Below are 21,313 nucleotides of genomic sequence, written 5' to 3'. Positions count from 1 at the left end.
CTGGGGATAGCCGTGGGAGGGAGCCTTGACGCTTTCATGTGCACGCGCTTTTAATGTCAATGCGCTTGCGCATTGAGGTTAAATTTCACGGGCACTGAAAGGAATCGCCATGAAATCGCGCAAGTTGGTTAAAGTCTGTTTAAGCCCCCATAGTCTCGCAAGCTCAATGCGCATGCGCATTGACAGGCGAGACCTAAAAAGGAGAAAAAAAACAAAAAAGAAAAAAAAACAGTGAGGGACGAAGTTCAGGATAATACCACAAGGTGGCGCCCCTGGTTTAAGGATGGAATGAATCAAGAGTGGTGCAGTGAAAGTTCTGAGGAGATAGTCATCGGATAGGGGTGTTGTTGACGAGCAAGTCGTCAGACCCTAATTCAACGCCATTTTGCAGGGCTTTCTGATGGTGTTGTTGATACTAGAGTCTTCAAACCCTAATTCGACGCCATTTTGCAGGGCTTTCTGGTGGTGTTGTTGACGCTGGAGTCTTCAAACCCTAATTTGACGTCATTTTGCAGGGCTTTCTGGTGGTGGGCAAGTTTAGACCCCAAAGCATCCCTAAAGTCGGTAACAGTGCTGTAAGACGTCATCACATTACTGTCCGTGCAGAAAAGGTCTTCCGGTTCAGGATCGGCCAGTGATTCACAGCCCCAGTATAGTTAGCACATGGGCCTAGACTTTAATGGGAAGAGAAACAAGCTGCGCCTCCATCCTGGGGGTCGAGGGGAGCAGGGAACACGGCACTGCAGCTCCACGCCGCTGAGAGGAGAAGCCGTTTCCTCGCTAACTAGCTGGCCATCCTCACGATCCTGCAACGGGGCAAGAGAGCTCAGCCGAGGCATCTCTAGACATATTTCAGGCCCTCATCCTCAGCGGGGATGATGCGACTAACGGGGGACTCCCACCACAACAGCTGGCAGAGTTAATATATGCACCAGGTGACCGTAGCATGCAGGGAGGACGTAAACCTCAGGGGCGGCACCAGGACCTGAGCACCTCAGCCGCGATGCCAGTCAGGGTCACTCTTCTCATTTGCCCATGTTTCAGTTAAGAAAACCAGATCTGTGTTTTCTACTTTTATCAAACATTGACCTGGTGTTAAGCAGAATGCATTTAGTAGGTTTAAGATTTTTGTTTGTAGGTGCGGAACTGTGCCGTGGTTCGTAACAGTCATTGTTCTCATACCATACCTTTGGCGCGGACGCTGCATCCGGCGTGATATAGGAAGTGAGGGAGGGAAACTTCAACAACTATTTCCAAATTGGGAATGGCAGCCCTGCTGTGCAATTGCACATTATCTTTTTCGGACAAAGATGGCTTTGTGACTAGCAACAAACAAAAAGCAGTAGTATAGCTATTATATCCGTGGCGACACAGTACTCAGAATAATGTGCTGCATGGCTAAACACTTACAAGGTCCCAAAGGCGAGACCTATTGGCTCTGCCAATGCTTGTTCCTCATCCAGACCCGATATGCTACTAACAACCAGTTTATCAAGAGACATAAAATGAAAGTCATCCACTTTCTGTGCTCTTCTGCAGAAGTCTTGCACCATACTCACGCGGTGCAAACATGATTAACCTGGAGTACCCATACCAGCTTTCCCCTCTCCTTCTTTAATTGCCAATCAATCTACAAGACATCCCAGCACAATGAAAGACCAGAATGTTAAAATAATATCATCAAATACCAAAGGTTTAAACCATCCGGTCAAAAGACGTAAGATTCTAGAGGATTATAAAAGATTGAAAGGGGATAAAATCTTACTGCAAGAGACAAGAATGGACCCAAAAGACAATATTACATTTCAGGCACCATGGATATCTGATCATCTACCCAGTGCCACATAAAAGAAATCGAATTATAACAGTTATTTTTATTATTTTTTAATCAGAATTCTTAGTCCTTTCACACTATTACAATGAGGGGAGATGGCTCACTGTTACTGGCAAGAATGACGAGGCTTTTCACACCGTTAATGTATATGCCCCCATATACAACTCGTTTAAGTTTTGGGATTCTCTAGACGGAATTTGCTCTGATCTCCCTAATAAATAACATAATACTTGGTGGCAATTTTAACCTCTCTATTGGAAAAAATTTAGACCGTATCAAAATCAAATTCAGAGAAACAAAATCCAACAGAGGAGAAGATTCCGCAATCATCACAACCTTATAGATTATAGGTGACTATTTAACCCCACAGGCAATGATTACATGTACTATTCAAGACACCACATCTTCCCTACAATAAATTACATACTAACAGACAAGAACTTGCTACCAATGACCTCCAACGTGAGAACTGAACCCATTGTCGTAATTTCAGCTAATGCATGCATATCCTTGGAAATATATTGATAGGCGAGAACATGCCACCGGCAAAACAATGGAGACACTATGACGCGCAGTTAGAGGACACAAAATCAAAGGACAAAGTCCTGAGTAAATGATGCAATCTAATAGAAAATAGCCCCTTTTCCTTGCTGATAGGGCACAATTGGGCACAAATAGTTTGTTGGCACCTCTGTATCACAAGGGAATAGCAGCCAAATTAATAGGACCGACCAGGCACACGGTGGCATTGTGGCACCAAGCCCAAGTGAGATTGAAATGGGAGGGAGTCATAACAAAGCTTACACCGTTGTGGGACACAAAGGCCCTGGGACACTTGCGATACACCAAAGGCTTCACCCAATGGGACAATATTGGAATTTCAGCGGTGGGGGACATGTGGACAGGGGAGGGAGTGGTCCCATTCTCACACCTCCAGTTGCACTACGATCTAGGCCCTACGGAAATATATAGATATGTACAGATTAGGCACGCACTACTGGCGGTTATCCCGGCGAATACCACTCTGCCGGAAGCCTCACCACTCGAAGATCGCCTACTCACTGACTTTATGCAGGAAGGCGCTACATCCCTTACGTATTTTAAAGCTGCTGAATAATTTGCCAGACCTCCTAAATAAGCTGCGTGAAAAGTGGGTGGAAGAAATAGGGGACATAGATGACTCAGACTGGAACGCTGCACAGGCGTCCCCGCGTGAAGCAGGTATCTCAGCTAGGTTTCGCCTGGTACAGCTAAAAATTTTACATAGGATATATTACACCAGGACGATGTTGTTTAAACTACACAGAACGCCGCACCCACTTTGCCTTAGAAGGTGTGGCGTAGAGGGCACATTCCTGCACACACTTTGGGAATGCCCCACTATGATCAGATACTGGCAGCAGGTGATGCGCACCGTTTCACAGACACTGGGAGTGTCCCTGACGCCCGACCCACAGCTTTGCTTGCTGCACATATGGGGCCCGAATGACCTAACACATCAGGGTAGACAGTGGGTCGTGATAGGCATGATGACAGCCAAGAGAGACATCGCACAGAGGCGGGGGGCGGCGGAACTGCCTACGCTATCGCTGTGGTGTAGGAACATGGAGGCGACTATGATTACGGAACGAGCAGTGTACCAGATGAGGGCGAACCCCCGTAAGTGGAATAAAGTATGGCAGCCATGGAACACCTATAGGGGCGATCTCTGTGATCCCTTAGAAGAGGAAGATCTAGATAGTTCAGGGGAGGAGCAGGAGGAGGCTTAATGCATGTGGGCTGAATTATTAGGGAGTGTGGAGGAAGGGCGGAGGATGACCCAGTTCTTTCACACAATGCTGAATCCGGATGAGAATTGTTTGCAATGTGCGCGAGGGTAACCGAGACTGCTGCAGGACATGATGATATTTGGACCACGGAGGTGGTCACTCATTTAACTACTGAGTCATAAGTTGTGTTATTAAAAAATACAAAAGCAGGACTGCAAATTTTTTGCTTATAAGTACGATGCTTCAACACGCCATAAACGTGGTAAGACCCGCTGCCGGACCGTTGGTTGTCGGCTGAATAGCTGTGTAATTTATGAATGGTGAATAATGTACTAATAGCAGCCGGCCCCAGGGTTGTAGGCGAATTATTGTAGGTTAACAAACTGTCAATAAAGTCTTGCAAACAAAAAAAAAATATAAAAAAAAAAAAAGAAAATAGCCCCTTTACAACCTCATCAGTTATTTCATGGGATGCATTACAAGCCATTTTGCGAGGCACAATGATAATGGCAATTAAAAAAAGAGCCACAAACATTTAGATCTGGAAAATAATATTAAATATTTAGAGCACACTAAGACACTCGAAAGGTTCAGCCTCCTTAAAAAAAGGATATATGCTATTCAATATGAATATAAAAAAAACAAGAGCACAAAAATTGATTAAAAAACAAGGCAAACACGAAAAATAAATAGGGCGAGGAAATTAGAAGACAAAACATATCCATAGTCAATGCCATCAAAGATACAAAAGAAGAAGTACTTACGTCAACTGGGAACATATGCAAAGCATTTCAAGACTTCTACTCTAACCTATACACTTCAAACAAAGAAATCTCAGTAGAGTACAGAAACCACTACTTAAATAATACTCCCATGGACCAAGCAGATCTCAACAAACCGATTAACCCTGACATTTTACACTCACTGAAAGCCCTTTCTGAAAAATTTGGCGAAAATGGTGTAAATTCATGAATGACAACCAATGCCACGATAGTAGTCATCCCTAAAGAAGGCAAGAATTACACAGACACTAAAACTTATAGACCCATTTCCTTCATTATATGGATTAGAAATTATATGCAAAACGTTCAGCCGGCAGTTTTAAGGTCATTGGCAAACGTATTCAGTCTTACCAGATAGGCTTCGTTAAGGGGAGGCCAGCGGTAGATAAGACTATTCTACCATGTGATCAACAAAGCCAAAAAAAAACTCTGGGTCTCCTGGCCCAACAACAGTATCAGTCTTATTAAAGATCTAAGCTCTCATGATAAACCTATGCCCTTTTCCATCCGCAAAGCTAACTTTGCCCTACAAAACAGGGATTTCTAGAAGTTCCTTAAACTAAATTTTGCTCTTTGGAAAACAGCCTTTCCCCACACCCCAGATCACCCCACCATGCTCCCTAAATTTAAGGAACATGACCACACTGCGTCAAGACTTTACAAAATTCGTGAGCCATCGCATGAGCATCTGACAAAACAAATGGAGTTAAATGGGACGTACAGATCCCAAAATCCCAGAACCCAACCTCTCCGGACTTAAGAATTTGGCATTCACCCTTCACAGCAAAGTTAGCCTTTCTCTTGCCCAAACCCATTTCTGGTCAATACAGAATACTAATTGGACTACAGCGAGGCTATGAATTGGGTCATCTCAAATATAAACTATGCTGGAAAAGCATCACCACCAGGGTATATTGAGCGCATGTTTTAGTATTAGAGATTCAATATCCAAAAGAATCATAAGGAATATGTTTAAGACTCATCTAAAATTATACCTGAACATCATAGTCCTGGGCATCTCTGCCTATCCTCCCAATTTAACTTATCTCCCACAGCTCTAACTTTTAGATCTGTTACTGACTCCAGGTGTCAAAGTAAAACTGGCAGAATGGAAAACAAAAGCATGGATCCACTTTTAAAAAATGTTGGGATCCCCTTCAAAAAATGGTGGGATATACTTTGTACACCAGAAGAACTGACTATATTGTGCTTGTCAAAGCTCACTCATTAAACATATCAAACAAAATCTGGACAGTTTTAATACTTACCTACAGAAAGTCACACCTCCTTAAGTTTTTTGTTGTATGTTTATTAAGTTTTTAATAGGCATAGTCAAGTACAAAGAAATACAAATATATGAGCAATATCCAACAATGAACTATGCCCCCGCCCCCCCGGCACAGCAGGTGACAGTACATTGTTCATTTTCATGAATCCTTAGCATCACAAGTACATATGAGTGGTACTTATTTATTTATTTTATTTTGAAAGTTTTATATAGCGCGAACAAGATCTTTGCAGATAACAGAGCGCTTTACAAAGGCAAGTGGAAGGGTAGGGAAACGAGGGAGCATAGTAGGAAGGTAGGTCATCAAGTCAATGTAAATAGTACAAATATTACAAATATGAGGTAGCATGGACAATCAGGTAGTTCAATAATACAAGTAAAACACATGTGTATAGGAATCAGACAGGTAATACTGATCGACGCAAAGTAAATCAAACGTAGTAGTTCAAGTGTATTTAGCCATGAGGATAGTTTTAACTTCTTTCTTAAAAAGAAGAGTGGAGGAGATGAGTCTGGTTTCAGGAGGGAGTGAGTTCCAGATCCTGGGCGCCATTCCTGAGAAGGAGCGTTTGTACGTTTTTTCCTTCCGGAATCTTCGAGGCTTCAGCAGAAGATTGTTTGTACTTCTGGTGGTTCTGGCCCCGCCGGAAATTGTCAACTTCTGCGTGAGGTAGCCGGGTGATTTCAGGTGTATAGCCTTGTGCGTCATGCAGGCAATTTTCAGCTGTATTCTGGCTTCAAAAGGCAGCCAGTTCAGGGATTTAAAGTCAGGGGAGATATGAGAATGTTTTTTTAGATCCAGTGATGAGTCTTGCTGCCGCGTTTAGTGAAGCTCTTAGGGGTGCAGTTGTAGTTAGGGGGAGGCTGCAGAGGGCCACGCTGCCGTAGTCTATGCGAGGGATGACTAGTGCTTGTACTGCAGTTTGGAAGTCTTTGGCTGGGAGGAAGGGTTTAAGTTTCCTCAAGGTATTTATTTGGAAGTTCGCCCCCTTCGTTGCCTTGCTGATATGCTGCTGCATGTTGAGGTTGGTGTCAAGTGTTATGCCTAAAGATTTTGCTGAATCCACGATGGTCGGTTGGACATTGAGTGCAGTTAGGTGCTTAAGCCATGTTTGTGTGGTAGATATTTTCGTGGGAGGTGAGATCAGGAGGAACTCAGTTTTCATGGCATTGAGTTTGAGGTGGTTATCGGCCAGCCAAGATTGGGTGCTTCTGATCCTTGAGTTCAGACGCATAATGTCTTTGGGGGATTGTAGCTTGAGATATAGTTGAGTGTCATCGGCGTACATGTGAAAGTGTACATTGGATGCTTGTAACAGGGTGGTGAGAGGTTCCATAACTAGGTTGAATAAAGTAGGGGATAGGCATGAACCTTGGGGGACACCTAACGAAACAGGTACTGGAGAGGACATCAAGTTTTTGCTCTTGAATTTTTAAGACCGGTGTGTAGAAAGGAAGTGAACCACTGGAGAACAGGCCCAGAGAGACCCATTCTTGTGTTTAAGAGTTCGAGTAAGTTCTCATGTTTCACAGTGTTGAATGCTGAAGAGAGGTCAAGAAGGATGAGGAGGCAGGTATAATTTTGATCTAAAATTTGGAGGGCGTCGTCAATTATGTGAGTCATAGCGGTTTCAGTGCTGTGCCCTGCTCGGAAGCCTGATTGATGAGGGTTGAGGAGATCAAACTGTTCTATGTGCTTTGTCAGTTGAAGTTGGACGCATTTTTCCAACAGTTTGGCGAGAGTGGGAATGTTGGTAATCGGACGGTAGTTGTTAGGCTGTTGGTTTCTTCAGTAAAGGTGTAACTTGTCCAACTTTGAGGGAGTCAGGGATGGTTCCTTGTTGAAGTGAGCTATTGATAATTTTAGTCCAGAGTGGGAGGAGCAAAGGGGTGAAGTCTTTTACGGCGTTAGCAGGAAGAGGGTCAGTGAGGTGATTGGATGGTTTCAGGGTGCGGAGTATTCTGTCAATTTCATCTTCAGAGTAGGTGCCAAAGGATGACCATGTCGCATTGTTTTTTAGTTCATTGGGTGTTTTGCAGTGGGGTTTTGAGTAAAGGCTTGCGTCAATGAGGAGATCGCTCCTTATGTTGTCAGTTTTTTGGTTAAAGAAGGCAGAGAAATCTTCACAGGAAGGAGCAATGCCCATAATGTCAACAGCTAGGGGTTGTTCCTTAGATTGTGATCGGATTAGCTCAAACAGTTTACTTGGACGGTTTTTTGGTTGGTCGAGCTGGAGTCTGAAGAACTCTGATTTTGAGCGTTTTATTTTCCTGAAGTATGCGTTTCTCTTTTTCCTCAGAATTTTTAAGTGCAGTGTCGAGGGAACAGATCTCCAGGTGCGCTCTGCCATTCGCATAGCCCGTCTGTCTTCATTGAGGCTCCCGTTGTACCAGGGGTTGGAGATCTTGGTGGATACTCTTTTCAGTTGCATCGGTGCAGCCTCATTGATTATTGAGGCCATGGTGTTGAGATAGTGGTCAGTTAAGTACTGAACGTCAGTAACGTCGGTAGGGGGGAGTAGGAGATTGCAGCTGTTAAGGGGTAGAGAGTTTGGATTGAGTTTCCTCAGGTCTCTTTTCCAAACTTTGGGCTTGGAGTATTGGATCGGGATAAGTTTAACTTTTTCCTTGATGAAGAATGTGACAATATGGTGGTCTGACCAGTCACAAGGTTGGATTGAATCCAGTTGAATAGTGCCTTCTTTGGAAATGACAAGGTCGAGGATAGAGCCTTTGTCATGTGTCGGGCTGTTGCAGATTTGTGTGAGGTCAGAAGCGTTAAGGAAATTTTTGAGGCTATTAACCACTGCGTCACTGCAGTCATTCCAGTAAAGATTGTAATCGCCAAGGTAGATTTGTGTGTTTTGCCGTCCTGAATTGATTGACATTGTGTCCATGAGTTGTTGGGAGAAGATGAGGTTGTCCCCAGGAGGGTGGTATATGATGTGTAGTGAACATACAGGTTTGTTTTCACTGATGACATCAAGGCAGAAGTATTCACAGGAGGTAAGAGAAGGGGTGGTGACTTTATTAATTGAAAGGTTGTTCTTGTAAATGCATGCGATTCCGCCGCCTGTCTTGTTGGACCTGTCAAGTCTAATGATGCAGTAGTTGGGGGGGACTAGGATATCCATGATAGGAGTGGAGGATTCAGTTAGCCATGTTTCAGTTAGGATGGCTAAGTCAAGGTTCAAAGACATGATGAGGTCAGCGACCTCCGATGAGTGTTTTTGGGCCGATCTACAGTTGAGAAGTGTGCATTTGAGTCTGGGGGTGCAAGGGGAGGAGGATGGGTCTATAGTGAGAGGGATTTTAGTGAGGTTGTTGGGAACGGAGCCTCTGTTATGCGTGGAGTGTCTGAGAGGGTTGGAAAAATCGTAGGAATGGACAGGTGTGTGGTGGCTAAGAGGTTTTGGGTTGCCGGGACATATGTGCGGAGTAGGGTATGTATGTCGAGGTCCGAGAGAGTCTTGATAGTGCGCTGGGGGCGGTTGGAGGTGTTGCGTGAGGGGATAGAGGTCCAATGTAAGGGGTGAGTAGAATGTGAGGGGGAGTTGTTGTTTCGTTGAGAAGTAGTGGTGGGAGGGGGGTGTCTGGGGTGCGTGAGGAGTAACTATTTGAGGGTGTGGAGTTCTACTCTCACTTGGAGGAGGGTGGTCATGATTGTGTCCAGCGTGCAGTTGGGTAAGGAGTTGGGGGGGGGGGGGCACTGAGGGAGAGCACGTGTCTAAGTGACTGAAGTAGGGGGGAGAGGGGTGGGGGTGTTATTGAGGTGATTGGAGTTGGAGTTGGGGGTGTTAGTGAGTGTGTTGGAGTTCGCGTAGGTAGCGATGTTGGGGGGGGGGGAGGAGTGAGAGGATAAGTGACGGTGTTGGTGTTATTGGATAGGGAATCAATGATAGGAGGGGTGAGGCAATTGCGGGACGTGTGGAGGAGGCTGGTCGTTGCGGGGGTGAAAGTGTAGTAAAAGGGAGTGAGAGTGGGGGGGGAGAGGTTGAGGGAGGAGTGGGGGGCCAGGAGTGGCGGGGTGCAAAGAGTGGGGGGGGGGGGACGGTTGAGGGAGGAGTGAGGGCTATCATACACACAAGTAAAGGAGGTAGTGTCAAGTTCTGGCAAGCAAAGGCCCGCAGATCGTTAATAAATATATTACAGGTCAGGATGGCTAAGTAGATAAACAGTTAGCGGGGCCCAAAAATCTTTGGGACGCGAGGTCTCAGGTTGCTCTTCCGCATAGGCCTCTAACTGGTCTCTACAATAAAGTAAATATCGGATCCATTTTTTTTTTTACAGTAGGAGTGGTTTTCGCCCCCCAACACAGTGCTACAGCCCTCTTAGCCAACAAGGTTGAGACCGCGACTAGGCTCGGTTGCAGGGCTTCAGGCTCCCCACACATCCTAGGAGGCAGACTTCCGGAGCACAGAGCACAGGCTCCAGCACGGCCTCAGTAAGCACACTCACCACCCTGGGCCAAAATGCATATACACCTGCACACCTCCTTGCCAGATGAAGAAAATCGGCATCAGCCTGCCCAGATCTCATGCAGCTAGCAGTCTCGAGCAGACCAAACTTACAAAGTTAACCCCCTTCGGTTAAATGCACAGAATACCTTTTCCCTCCACATTGACTACCAGCAGCATATTAGTACAGCTTTGCTCAGTCCCCCACCCACCCATCATATGAACTGGAGCAATCTATCACACACCAGTAGATGTCCCCCTGCTCCCTCAAACCCAGCAAATGGTGGGCCATTTCTACATGTCGGACGCTAAACACCCTTACAGACAACCAAGCACAGAACTCTCTGCCTCTCTCTCCCAGCCCAATGAGATCTCCCTCTACCCCCCTCCTTTTACCCCCTCCTATCTTGCTTTAAGAGAATATAGTCTACCAACAGATTATATCTGGCAGGACTGTGTTCATCTACATGTACCGCTATGATCTTGGCAATCGACACATAGATGTATTGGTCTCCAGTGTGAGGCCCCAACTTTGGAATGCCAGCAACTCATGATCTAATATTTTTGTATATCAGTGAACTTTTTTTTACAAGATCCATCTCACTGTCAATGCTGCGTGCCCTGTTCATCTCAGGACCTTTCCACAATCATTCCGGCTGATAGGTTTTCAACTTGACCCCTATCTTCCACAGAGAACTCAAATATTTAAGTAACAGAGGGTAGCAATAAATATGTACACATTTGCCACACACAATTATCGCATCAAACAGTCTATGAATTACTTAAAGGCTGGCCACATGAGACAATCACACTGCTATCCCTTTCACTAAATGGTGTGACAATCACACCAACGTCTGCACCAGGTTTGGCAGTCACAAATACAGATTATTACTTAATGTTTTGTTCAGATTGTGTCATGTAGCACCTGGATGTCTTAACAGGGTTCTATCGAGGAGCCCTATGAAGTCCGCCTTCAAACTGTGAAATGACTTGAAAAATGATTTGCTGGAAAGAGATATTTCAAGAATGAACATGGACCATAATTTGCTCCCCATCACATATATCCAACTATCAATTGTCTGCAATGAGACATTAATAAAAAAGTACTAGCACAACTGAAAAATCAAAACCAAAAAAACTGACCTTAATGAGGACATTAATGTTATTCGTGATCTTCAGGGCCACTACTTTGATTTTGTTCTGTGGAGAAAAGAAAGACAGTGTCACTAACAAACATGGGTACTGACTTTGTACCCTCAGTGTGGCACGAATACTTGTTTAATTTCTCTTTAAAAGGTACCAGTATAAAAGTAGTTTGCTAGCATATGCATATCGATTAAAAGACCATTTGCATTACTTACTGAATATAAGAACATAGAAATAATATCATATGTTCATTATTACAAGAAATAACCTTGCAATTGGTTTGGAATAACTTAAGACTTAGGCATGGCTCAAGATCACGTTATCCTGAAGCTTGCAATGCAATCTACCAATGTAGATTTTCAACTTGCACTGTTGGTATATGTGTTTAGGTTCTATTGATAAAATTGTTGTAATATATCACTAATTTATGTTTTTCATGACACCTGGGGAGGGGCGGCCACTTGAATCTTCAGAAAAACAAACTACAATTCTATGGCTTAAGTGAGCTACGCAATTCGTCTTCCATGTGCGCCTACTGTCATTTCACATGCTGAGCATGTGCAAGCAGTGCAGCCATAATCACTATGATGGTGCTGTGGATAAACAAGTAACTTACCTTCGATAACGATATAGCTGTAAGAAACATAGGTTAGTTATAGATTCCTTAGCTTAGAATTACCCCCAGGCGTCAGACTGGATACGGTTAGTTTTTTCGTCAGCAGTACCCCTACGCATCGGAAGGTGGCGTTGGACAACTCCACGTTCGTCGTCGGGGTGACGACGCAGTAGCGACATAGACGCTGTGTTGACGTTAGTTCTATACACTACTTTCCATGCCAGAAATGCAGTGCTATGCAAGACACTGATCACTGGGGCTCAAAACTAGGGCCCTGAAAGAATGTCCCTAACTGTAAAAGTCAGTTCACAGAACAGGGAGGATGGGTGGGGCGGTGAGGAATCTATAACTAACTTATGTTCCTTACAGATCTATTGTTACCGAAGGCAAGTAACTTGTTCATCTGAAAGAAACAGTTATAGATTCCTTACCTTAGACTAGATACTCCAGCAATACCAACCCCGGAGGTGGGTCTTCAAATACGTACACATCAGAAAGTCCTGGAGAACAGAACGGCCAAAAAAGCCATCTCTCCGGACTTGGCGGTCCAGCCAGTTGTGTTTGGTTAACGTGTGCAACGATGCCCACGTAGCTGCCTGACAGATGTCATTTAGGTGGACTCCTCGTCCTAAAATAGTGGTAGCTGCTGTCGCCTTGGTGGAATGGGCGAGCCTTCCCACTGGAGGCTCATTCTTTGCTAAAGAACAGCAGGCTTTGATGCAGTTATGTAGTGGCTCAAAGGGAGCGCACATAAGATGGGTTTGAACCAAGTTCAAGTCCCACTGGGGGATTACAAAGGGAACAGGAGGATAAAGAGGCGTAATGCCATCTTTATCCTCCTTTATTTCCTTCGAAACAGCGACATTCACGGAAAGCTGGAAGCACGCCGAAATAAACGCCCTCCTCAAGAAGCCCACGGCGGACCCCCAAGGACCTCAAAAACTTCAGGCCCAACTCCCTGCTCCCGTTCCCGGCAAAGGTCATCGAGAAAATCGTCAACAGGCAATTGGCCCGCCACCTGGAAGACAACATCTTGGACCCGTCCCAGTTCGGATTCAGACTAAACCACAGCACCGAGACAGCCCTCATAGCCGCCACAGACTACATCAGGTGCCAACTAGACTGTAGTGTAGTTCCTATTATCCCAATAGGCTCTGCGCATTGGAATAATACCTCCAATAGTATAGACCTAGACCAGACGTTAACTAGGTCTTCTACTGTCGATATTAGACTTAAAGTTTTGGGTTTGCCAGCTAGCTCAGAGTTCACTAGAAACTTTCTCGAATAGGCAAGGAGGAGTTGAACCTCCCTGGATAGACAAGAAGGGATTTAGTTTCTGACAACCATAGAACATGACAACTTTGCTCTCCCCTAATCAAGAGTGTATCTCTAGAGTCGTGTGAAAACAAAAGACAACTTATTTTACTCAGTCAGTACGTGCATTCTTAGTTTCACCAGTTTGTAGAGAAAAGGAAGAGACGGGCGTGTTCAATAAAAGATGTTATTTATTGATCAGTCTCTTTTCTCGTACAAGAGAAATGAATCGATATTATTGCAATACTTATGGTTAAGTAAAGTGCATACAATAAAAGCAGAAGTATAAAATACTGTAAAAGCATTGATATGGTTTCTAAGCCATATGCTATTTAAAATGGATAGAATATATACATACACATATACATTCGACTAATCGTACTCAACTGGTGCTTCTAACCACGCCTACCCCGGTGTACCTGACCTAAGCCTAATACGTTGGCTGGAGTAGAAAGTAGCAGTTTGAGTTAAATTTGTTTTGCCAAGTGACTGACTCAAGAATTCTCTGCAAGGGGTTATTCAGTTCTGTACCTGAGATCTAGGATGGTTGAGGGATGGTATCTCTTGTCTGTGGTCTCGATATTCCAAGCTGCCTGCAAGGGCTGCTCGGAAGCGCCGGAGCTGGATTTCTCGGCAGGAGAAAGGCAGCGTCTCGTTCTCAGCGCGTCAGGAAGGCGGGGCAGCGCCAGTGGGCTTCGCTCTCTGCTGGGCTTCGGCAAGTCTCGCTGCTCCGATCTCGTCACCACCGCGTGTGTTTGCTTAAGGCAATGTCGGTAATATTTATACCTGTAAGGTGCCGAGATTGACGTAAGGATGGACATAGATACGTCAATAAGGATGTCATACGAGCTGGTCGTTAGCACATTCTTTTACTGAAGTTCTTTGAGAAATCAAAACAATGGCCGCAGGGATTTTCCCAGGTTGTCATAGGTTTGATTTGTTTTGAGAACTCCGTATGCCTTATCAGGGGCTGGAGGAATATTGCTTGCCTAATTAGATGGCAAGCGTTATGACCTAATCAGATAACGCGCTCCTGTGCCGTGGTCTGGCTTAATCAGATAACGGTTTCTGCATCATGGGATGGCTGCTAGTTAATTTGTTAACCAGAATAGGGTCAGGAATAGGGGGATCTATACAGAACCTATAGGAATACATCACACCCACTCCACGCTAACTATGGCCATATTTACGAATCTAGGCATAGTAAAACATACTGTAGAGTATCGTGTATACCTTACCACCCCAAAATACACAATGCATTTTGAAATTATGTAATATACGGGAAATAAATAGTCACATGTACTATATGCACTCAAGCAGTAGAATAATGCTAAATTAATCACGCATATGTATACATTATTAGTAATTGAATATGAGAATTACACATGAAATGGCTCTTAATACAGAAGAAAAGTTCGAGACCACTTCATCACAGTTCAAAAATATTTATGAACATACCAGCGGGCAGCTAATGTCTATGAAGTTTTTAAAAATAGAAATTAGTTCTCTAAGAATAGTTTTTACTTTAAGCAGAAGATAAGTGTCCCGAAAAAATTATAAAAATATTTTGGGGCTGCTAAAAAAAAATTGCTGTCCGTGAACTGGAGGAAAAATTGTGCTTGCTACTTTAATATTAAAGTTGAAGGCCAAATTCAAGGTGTCGGGAACGCCGTGTGCTAGCTTGCTCAAGAGTCGTTATTTCTGCTCTGGTGAGAACATCATATCATTGAGACTGCTGAAAAAGCTGTCAACAGCTTCCTGTGAGAGTTCTACTAACTCGGAATAAGATGTAACCATGCATTCATGTGCATGATTGTCTCCATTGACGTTTTGAGTAGTATTGCTGACAGAAGGTCGTACCTGATCGATGCTGCTTTCATCTTGATCTTCACTACCCCTCAATCGTAGTGGTGAAGTTTCCACGAATGCCGTCATCAGGATTGGCAGCCGTTGAGGGCAGCACAATGCATGAGCCGTTACCGGACCCAACAATGTTTCTGCATCCATTGGCGCATCCGATTGTAGCGTCAGACAGGTGTCCAACACGCATTCTTCTCCGCACAGCATGCACCTTAATACAGGTAAAATACATCTTTGCCATATCGGCCGAAATGAAAGAAACCAAGTCATGTTCAGGTCTCTAAGCCGGGTTAGTCCCAGGATTTTTGATATCCGGTCCCGGTATCCAATGGCTCGGATTGTTTCTTCCCTTGTCGCAGGTGTTTTGTCTGTGACATGGTTTGCCATAACGAAATATAAGGACCAAGAATAGGATTCCTGCAATTAGTCCCAAAATGAGGGGAACTCCTCCAAAAATCGAATGGACGAGGTCTGGAAAAATACCCAGTATGGCTTTGAATGGTGTTAATGCCCCTGAAAACAATGTCTTAAATACATTTGAGACTCCACTGGTATCAGAAATATTTAAGATTTCATTCAGGATTTCTGCAAAATGTATGGGGGAATTAGTTGATAACAATGAGTGAATCTCTGCAGTCGTCCTTGCGACTAGGAGATCATACGTTTCTTTTGATGACGTGAGCCTGGTCGGCGTCTGAAGAAGCACTGTTTTCATTCTGCTTAAAGTATTAATTCGAATAGAAGTAATTTTCAAGTTAGGCCATGTCCTTGCCTCCCTGTCTGGAAAGGAGCTGGGGAACAATAAGCGTCCACAGCACATGACCTTCGCAGTCGTACTTATGAGATAAGGAACCCCGGGCAGTAGACTACAACATCTGCGATCCACAATTAGGATGTAACTCCCGTTATAGAATCTTTTAAAGAATGGTTCTATCTGTGTTGCAGGTGTGCCTAGCTGGTGACATGAAAGGTTATTTGAGTTCCCTTCACAGGCTCCATGCAAACTAATTCCATTACACAGAAGTGTAACGCTTAGTGACATTGCACAATTATTGCCACTAAGGAACACTTTCTGTCCTTTATTACTGACACATGCATGTGAATAGGGCAAGTTCCATGTTGACTTAATGTACCCTTTTCCCAATTTTTCGTACATGCCAGCCTGTATATATTTTTGCCAGTATTGAAACCTGAAAGTAGATATCGGAATATTAATTATCCCATGTATTATCCATTCAATGACAGGTCGTTCTGACATGGTCAATGGTAATCTCTCGAGTTTCTCAATGCTCAGGATTGTATAATCAGCACCCTTTTGTGCCATACTGATTTGTTTATCAGTAAGGTTAAAGATATTGAATAGTGACGTTGTGTTGATTAAACGCCAAGGCACATAGCCTGAACGCAGATTTTGTAACGTCCATCCAAGCTGTATAATAGAACGCAATTGTGACTGACCTTGTTGTAACAACAGTAAGTCTTGCGATATTATTTCGATTGCTGAAGACACAATGCTGTCCAATGAAAAAATTCTGGAGGACAGAGTCATTAACCCATTGTCCACTACAGAAAGCGATTTTTCCAAATTAATACGGTCAATTTCCCGTATACTTTCTGCTGTCTCAATTTGAGTTATCTTCCAGGCCTCGTTGTAAGCTGCATATATAGAGGCTGCTATGAAGCGTTTTTGACGCTGTTTGCGCGGTCCCATAATGAAATCACGCAAGTCAGCACCATCAGTAAGTAAAGTTAGGTGTTGCTTAATTTCTGTCAGTGTGGAAGTTTGTAGCCATTGAAGGCAGAGTTTGCCCACACTGTAGGTGGTGATTATCCCTGGGTGTTGTCTTTGGGAATATCTAGGGTCTGGCCTGGTCAATGTGAACCCCTGTGTTTTGTTCAGGAATCTGTCTTGACAGTTATTAGTATCTGTGGGCCAGATTAACCATTGTTACAATCAGGATTTGTTCTGTTTTGGTTTAATACATAGTTTACGTCTATCTCTTCATCTGCAGAGTTATTGCTGTTCATTGTTGGTTTTGGAATAGACGGTTTATTTAAGTCTTTGATTTTGGCTAATCCAAGACAGGTAGTTTGTTGAATAGTGTCATTCAAGAATATAATTTGTTCTGGGATCATGCAGGCTCGAAACAATGATTCTACACCCTGAACTTGCCATTCTCTTGTACCCCAAACACTTTTCACTTCCACATTTTTGTCCCAATAATCAAAACCAAATGTATTCATTTGTTCAAAAAATGAGTCCGAATATATCAATTTTGTGTTTGTAAGCATGGTTTTTATTCCTGTCTTATTTGACAATTTAAAATAAAATGTTTCAGCTTTACTTGTATTGAACCCTGAAAAATATGAATATTTGTCATAAAAGGTTCTTGAGCTTCCTTTTGGAGTGGTTGCACAATGTTCCCATTGATTATAATTTAAAACATTACTAGGTTGTGCAGATTTATGTAGAAAATGGTTACCATAGTGGTTGTAGCAGTACATACTATCATAATTAGACGAACCCTGCAAATAATCATGTTTGGTAAATTTAGCAGACATCACTAGGTCAGACATCATGTCATTAATACTTTCAAAGTCCCAATCATCAGCAAATGAGTTTGGTTTTACAAAGTCACTCAACAAGATCTTGATTTGGTGTGGATATTTGAGGATTTCAACCGGACCATAAATTTCATAGTCAGTATTGTCCCATGCTACCCCACCCGGTATTGGATTGGCTGTGAAGTTGACTGAAGAAAGTTCTCTTTTCTCGACGTGTGAAGACGTGTGTGGCTTGAGGATCAAGTTGATTTTCTGGCTTGCTGTGTCCATTTTTGCATATTTTCCCTCAATGAAGCGTCCCAAGCATAGTACCATGATGAGCCAAACTAGGAGGATAAATACACCAAAGGACACCCAAAATTCAATCCATGGAGAAATCAGATAGGTTTCTTTCAGTTGTTTCAAAAGTTCCTTAGCTTTGTCTTTAAGGGTTTTTGTTGATGGCTGTGTCTTTGATTCACTGAGGTCTTCAGAGGAATAATTGAAGTTTATGAAGTAGCCGGATGCTGTTCTATCAATTGTTTCAATTGCTTCAGGATTACTGTTTCTTGCATATTCATTTGTTACTTGATTGTAGGTTGGTGTGTCTCTACTAAACATTTTTATTTGGGTTTTCAGAGGTGTGAGTTCCATTGCATTGTTGCATAGTCCTTGTTGTTCTGTAGGCGTTTCGAATGTGATTAGCCTTTTAGTTAGCACCTCTGTACTTGTAGCAAACCTCGGTGTTCTACTACTTATCGGGAGTCCACTTGGCCTACTGTTTGTTATCGGCCACATGATTGTGGTTTTACCAGGTCGATGGATACAACTCGGTTCTCCTTTTTACCAGCAAGCGGCGGTAGTACAACTGATCTTGTCCCGTTGATGGACAAGACAGGAACTGCTTTTCTGTAAGAAGGCCCAAATTCCTTCTTTACCGCGATCTTTTCTCTGACTAGATCCCCGATTTTTGGAATCCAGACAGGTCTTGCTGGGACAGGCGGTGTTTCTTCAGTGGTTGTTGGCTGTTGTTTCAACTTTATGTTGCTCAGGTCTTTTCTTGTTTCGTTTAAGTCCTGCAAAATAGCCAAACGATCTTTGATATCAAAGCTTTTTTCTTTCACCACTGAAGTCTGACTGTCAAGATCTAAGACGAACATCCTAGTCCCAAACAATAATTCGTACGGACTGAATCCCTTCAGAGAATTTCTTGGCAGGTTGTTTAGACTACGTTGGACACTTATTAGATGTTTGACCCACCCAGCTCCCGAACCTAATACCTTTGCTGTTATAGATCGCTTTATGTCACGGTTTTTTCTTTCAACAATTCCGTTTCCCTCGGGATGAAATGGACAAGAATACCGCAATGCAATGCCCATGCTGGTCATGGCCTCCTTATAAGCTCTAGAGCTAAAAGCAGGACCCTGGTCAGAATGCAGCATGCCAATTGCGTATGTGCCGATAAAGACTCGCAAATCTTTTATAACAGTTCTGGCGTCAGCCGATCGCTGGGGCCACATCCATATGAATCTCGTGCATGAATCCACTGCGACCAAGATATATTTATAGTTACCATCCCTTTGTAAGGGACCACAGTGGTCCAGGTAAACACAGGCTAATGGTTTATCCGAGATTAGAAGGGGCGTCTGTGCTGGTCGTCTCACTGTTGATACTTTCATTTTTTGACATTTCACATTCTAGAACATAGTTCCTGGTTTGTCTTCTCATTTGTGGCCACCAGTATCTCTGTTTTAATAACGATACTGTGGCTGAGACGCCAGCATGTACAGAAGCAAGCCCTTCGTGTGCCGCTATGATGAGTCCTAACCTATGTTCCATGTTTGGAATTACTCTATCCCCCACTCCAGGGATTCGAGCAAATGGAACATTATTCGCATCAGTTATGTATGAGTACTTTACTGGAAAGCCTTTCGGGAGTGTTTCTATCGCATCTTTTACTGTAGCGCTGACAGCTTGTAATATATCGCTGTCTATTTTTGTTTTTGACCGGGTGATGGCAGCTACGGAAGCAGTTTGCACAGCTGCCTTTGCGGCCTCATCAGCCAATGAATTCCCTGCAACGTGAACGCCATCACGTTGATGACTCAGTGTATGTATCACGTGAGTCTTTGGTAGTTCTTTTTGTAAAAGAACTACTTGTTCCCAAAGCATTTTATGCTTGATTGTGCCTCCTTTTGCATCCTTAAAACCATTCTGAAGCCAGATCTGTAAGTATTCATTGTAAGACTGAACGCAATAATACGAATCACACACTATGAGTGTGGGGAATTCCCGATCGGTATTTTCTAGCGCCATCTTGAATGCCAGTAGTTCTGCTCGCTGAGCTGTACAATCTCCTAGAGATTGTGTTTTAGTGACCGCTGGTTTGAATTTCCCATCGTGCCAGCGACCTTTTACAATCGCACACGCAGCACTGTAAGCTTGTTTACCCCCTACTGCGGGTTGTGCTGATCAGTCTGTATATATTATACAGCCGTAATGTTCTAGAGGCAGAATTTCGGTCGGCGGCGGACATTCGAATTCATATTGGAGAAACTCTTGTGTTTTTAAGTTAGGATCAAATTCGTATACAACGTCTGTTGCAGCAAGAGAATTAGCCCATTGTATCCATCTCGGATGGAGCGCTTTAGCATTCGGTATGCTTGCTTTTATTACAGCCTCTAGGGCTGGTATCGGTGTAACGATTATTATTCGTTTACCTTGTGACAGGGCTCGTTCTTTTACTATAGCTGTCTGTGTTGCAGTAAGAATTTTTTCCGTTGGGCTAAATTTCATTTCAGCTTTAGTGTACAAGTGTGATTTGAATGCAATTGGTACCTTTTCTCCCTCGTTAGAGGTCAGGTAAGTGAATCCGCATCTTCCTGGGATGACTCGAATCACAAGGTTGCGTGTGTTATCACGTGTTTCTAATTTTGTTTTAATTAACATATCTGTTTGTAAGGATCTCAGAATTTCTGTGTGTATTTGAGTCCAATTGGTTTTTTAAAAATCAGGTTTTATTAGATCATAAAGGGGTTTGACCCTTTCTGCGTAATTTGCAATGTATGTTCTTCCGAAATTTATGAAGCCTAGAATTGACTGTAGGTGTTTTAGTGTTCTAGGTGCTTGGAGTACGGCACATTTCTCTAGGAAATTGTCAGCCAGGCTTTTGCCTTCACTTGATAATTCATATCCTAAGAACAGGACTGTTAGATGGGCAATTCTAGATTTTTTAAAGTTGAATTTGTAACACTCTGCTGCGAACCCAAGTATTATGGTGTTCACTCTCTTCAAGTGAGTATCCAAGTCATCATCTGTTAGGTATATGTCATCGACATAAGATAATACTTCGTCATCATATGTTTGTAGTAACTCTGTTACTCTTGCTGAGAATAATCCTGGGCTGTTCTTGTACCCCTGGGGTAACCGACAGAATTCTTTTTGAGCGCCATTTATTGAGAACGCTGACAAGTATCTGCTCTCTGGTGCTATATTTTGACAAAAGAATCCATTAGAGATGTCTAATGTTGTTTTATATTTTTTGCGCACTATGTTATTCATTAGTGCAGCACTATGCGAGTTTTGCACTGCAAAAGTTTTGCAACATGAGTTAAGGTGTCTGTAATCTAAAACTAGACTATATGAATTGTCTGGTTTGGAGACAGGAAACAAAGTGTTGTTCATTTGTGAGGTGCAAGTTTCA

General features: G+C 43.3%; 1 protein-coding gene across 1 annotated transcript in view; it reads right to left on the bottom strand.

The window, feature by feature from the left end:
* API5 (apoptosis inhibitor 5) overlaps window positions 1-21,313 on the bottom strand; it is a 150,336-nt gene that overhangs the window by 35,492 nt on the left and 93,531 nt on the right. The window contains exon 11 of the mRNA XM_078684341.1: window positions 11,274-11,330. Within this exon, the coding sequence (XP_078540467.1) occupies window positions 11,274-11,330 (57 nt within the window). The remainder of the gene's footprint in view (window positions 1-11,273; window positions 11,331-21,313) is intronic.

Source organism: Lissotriton helveticus, chromosome 3_2 (genome assembly GCF_964261635.1).
Source record: "Lissotriton helveticus chromosome 3_2, aLisHel1.1, whole genome shotgun sequence".
NCBI lineage: Eukaryota > Metazoa > Chordata > Amphibia > Caudata > Salamandridae > Lissotriton > Lissotriton helveticus.
This window is presented reverse-complemented; position numbering and strand designations above follow the sequence as displayed.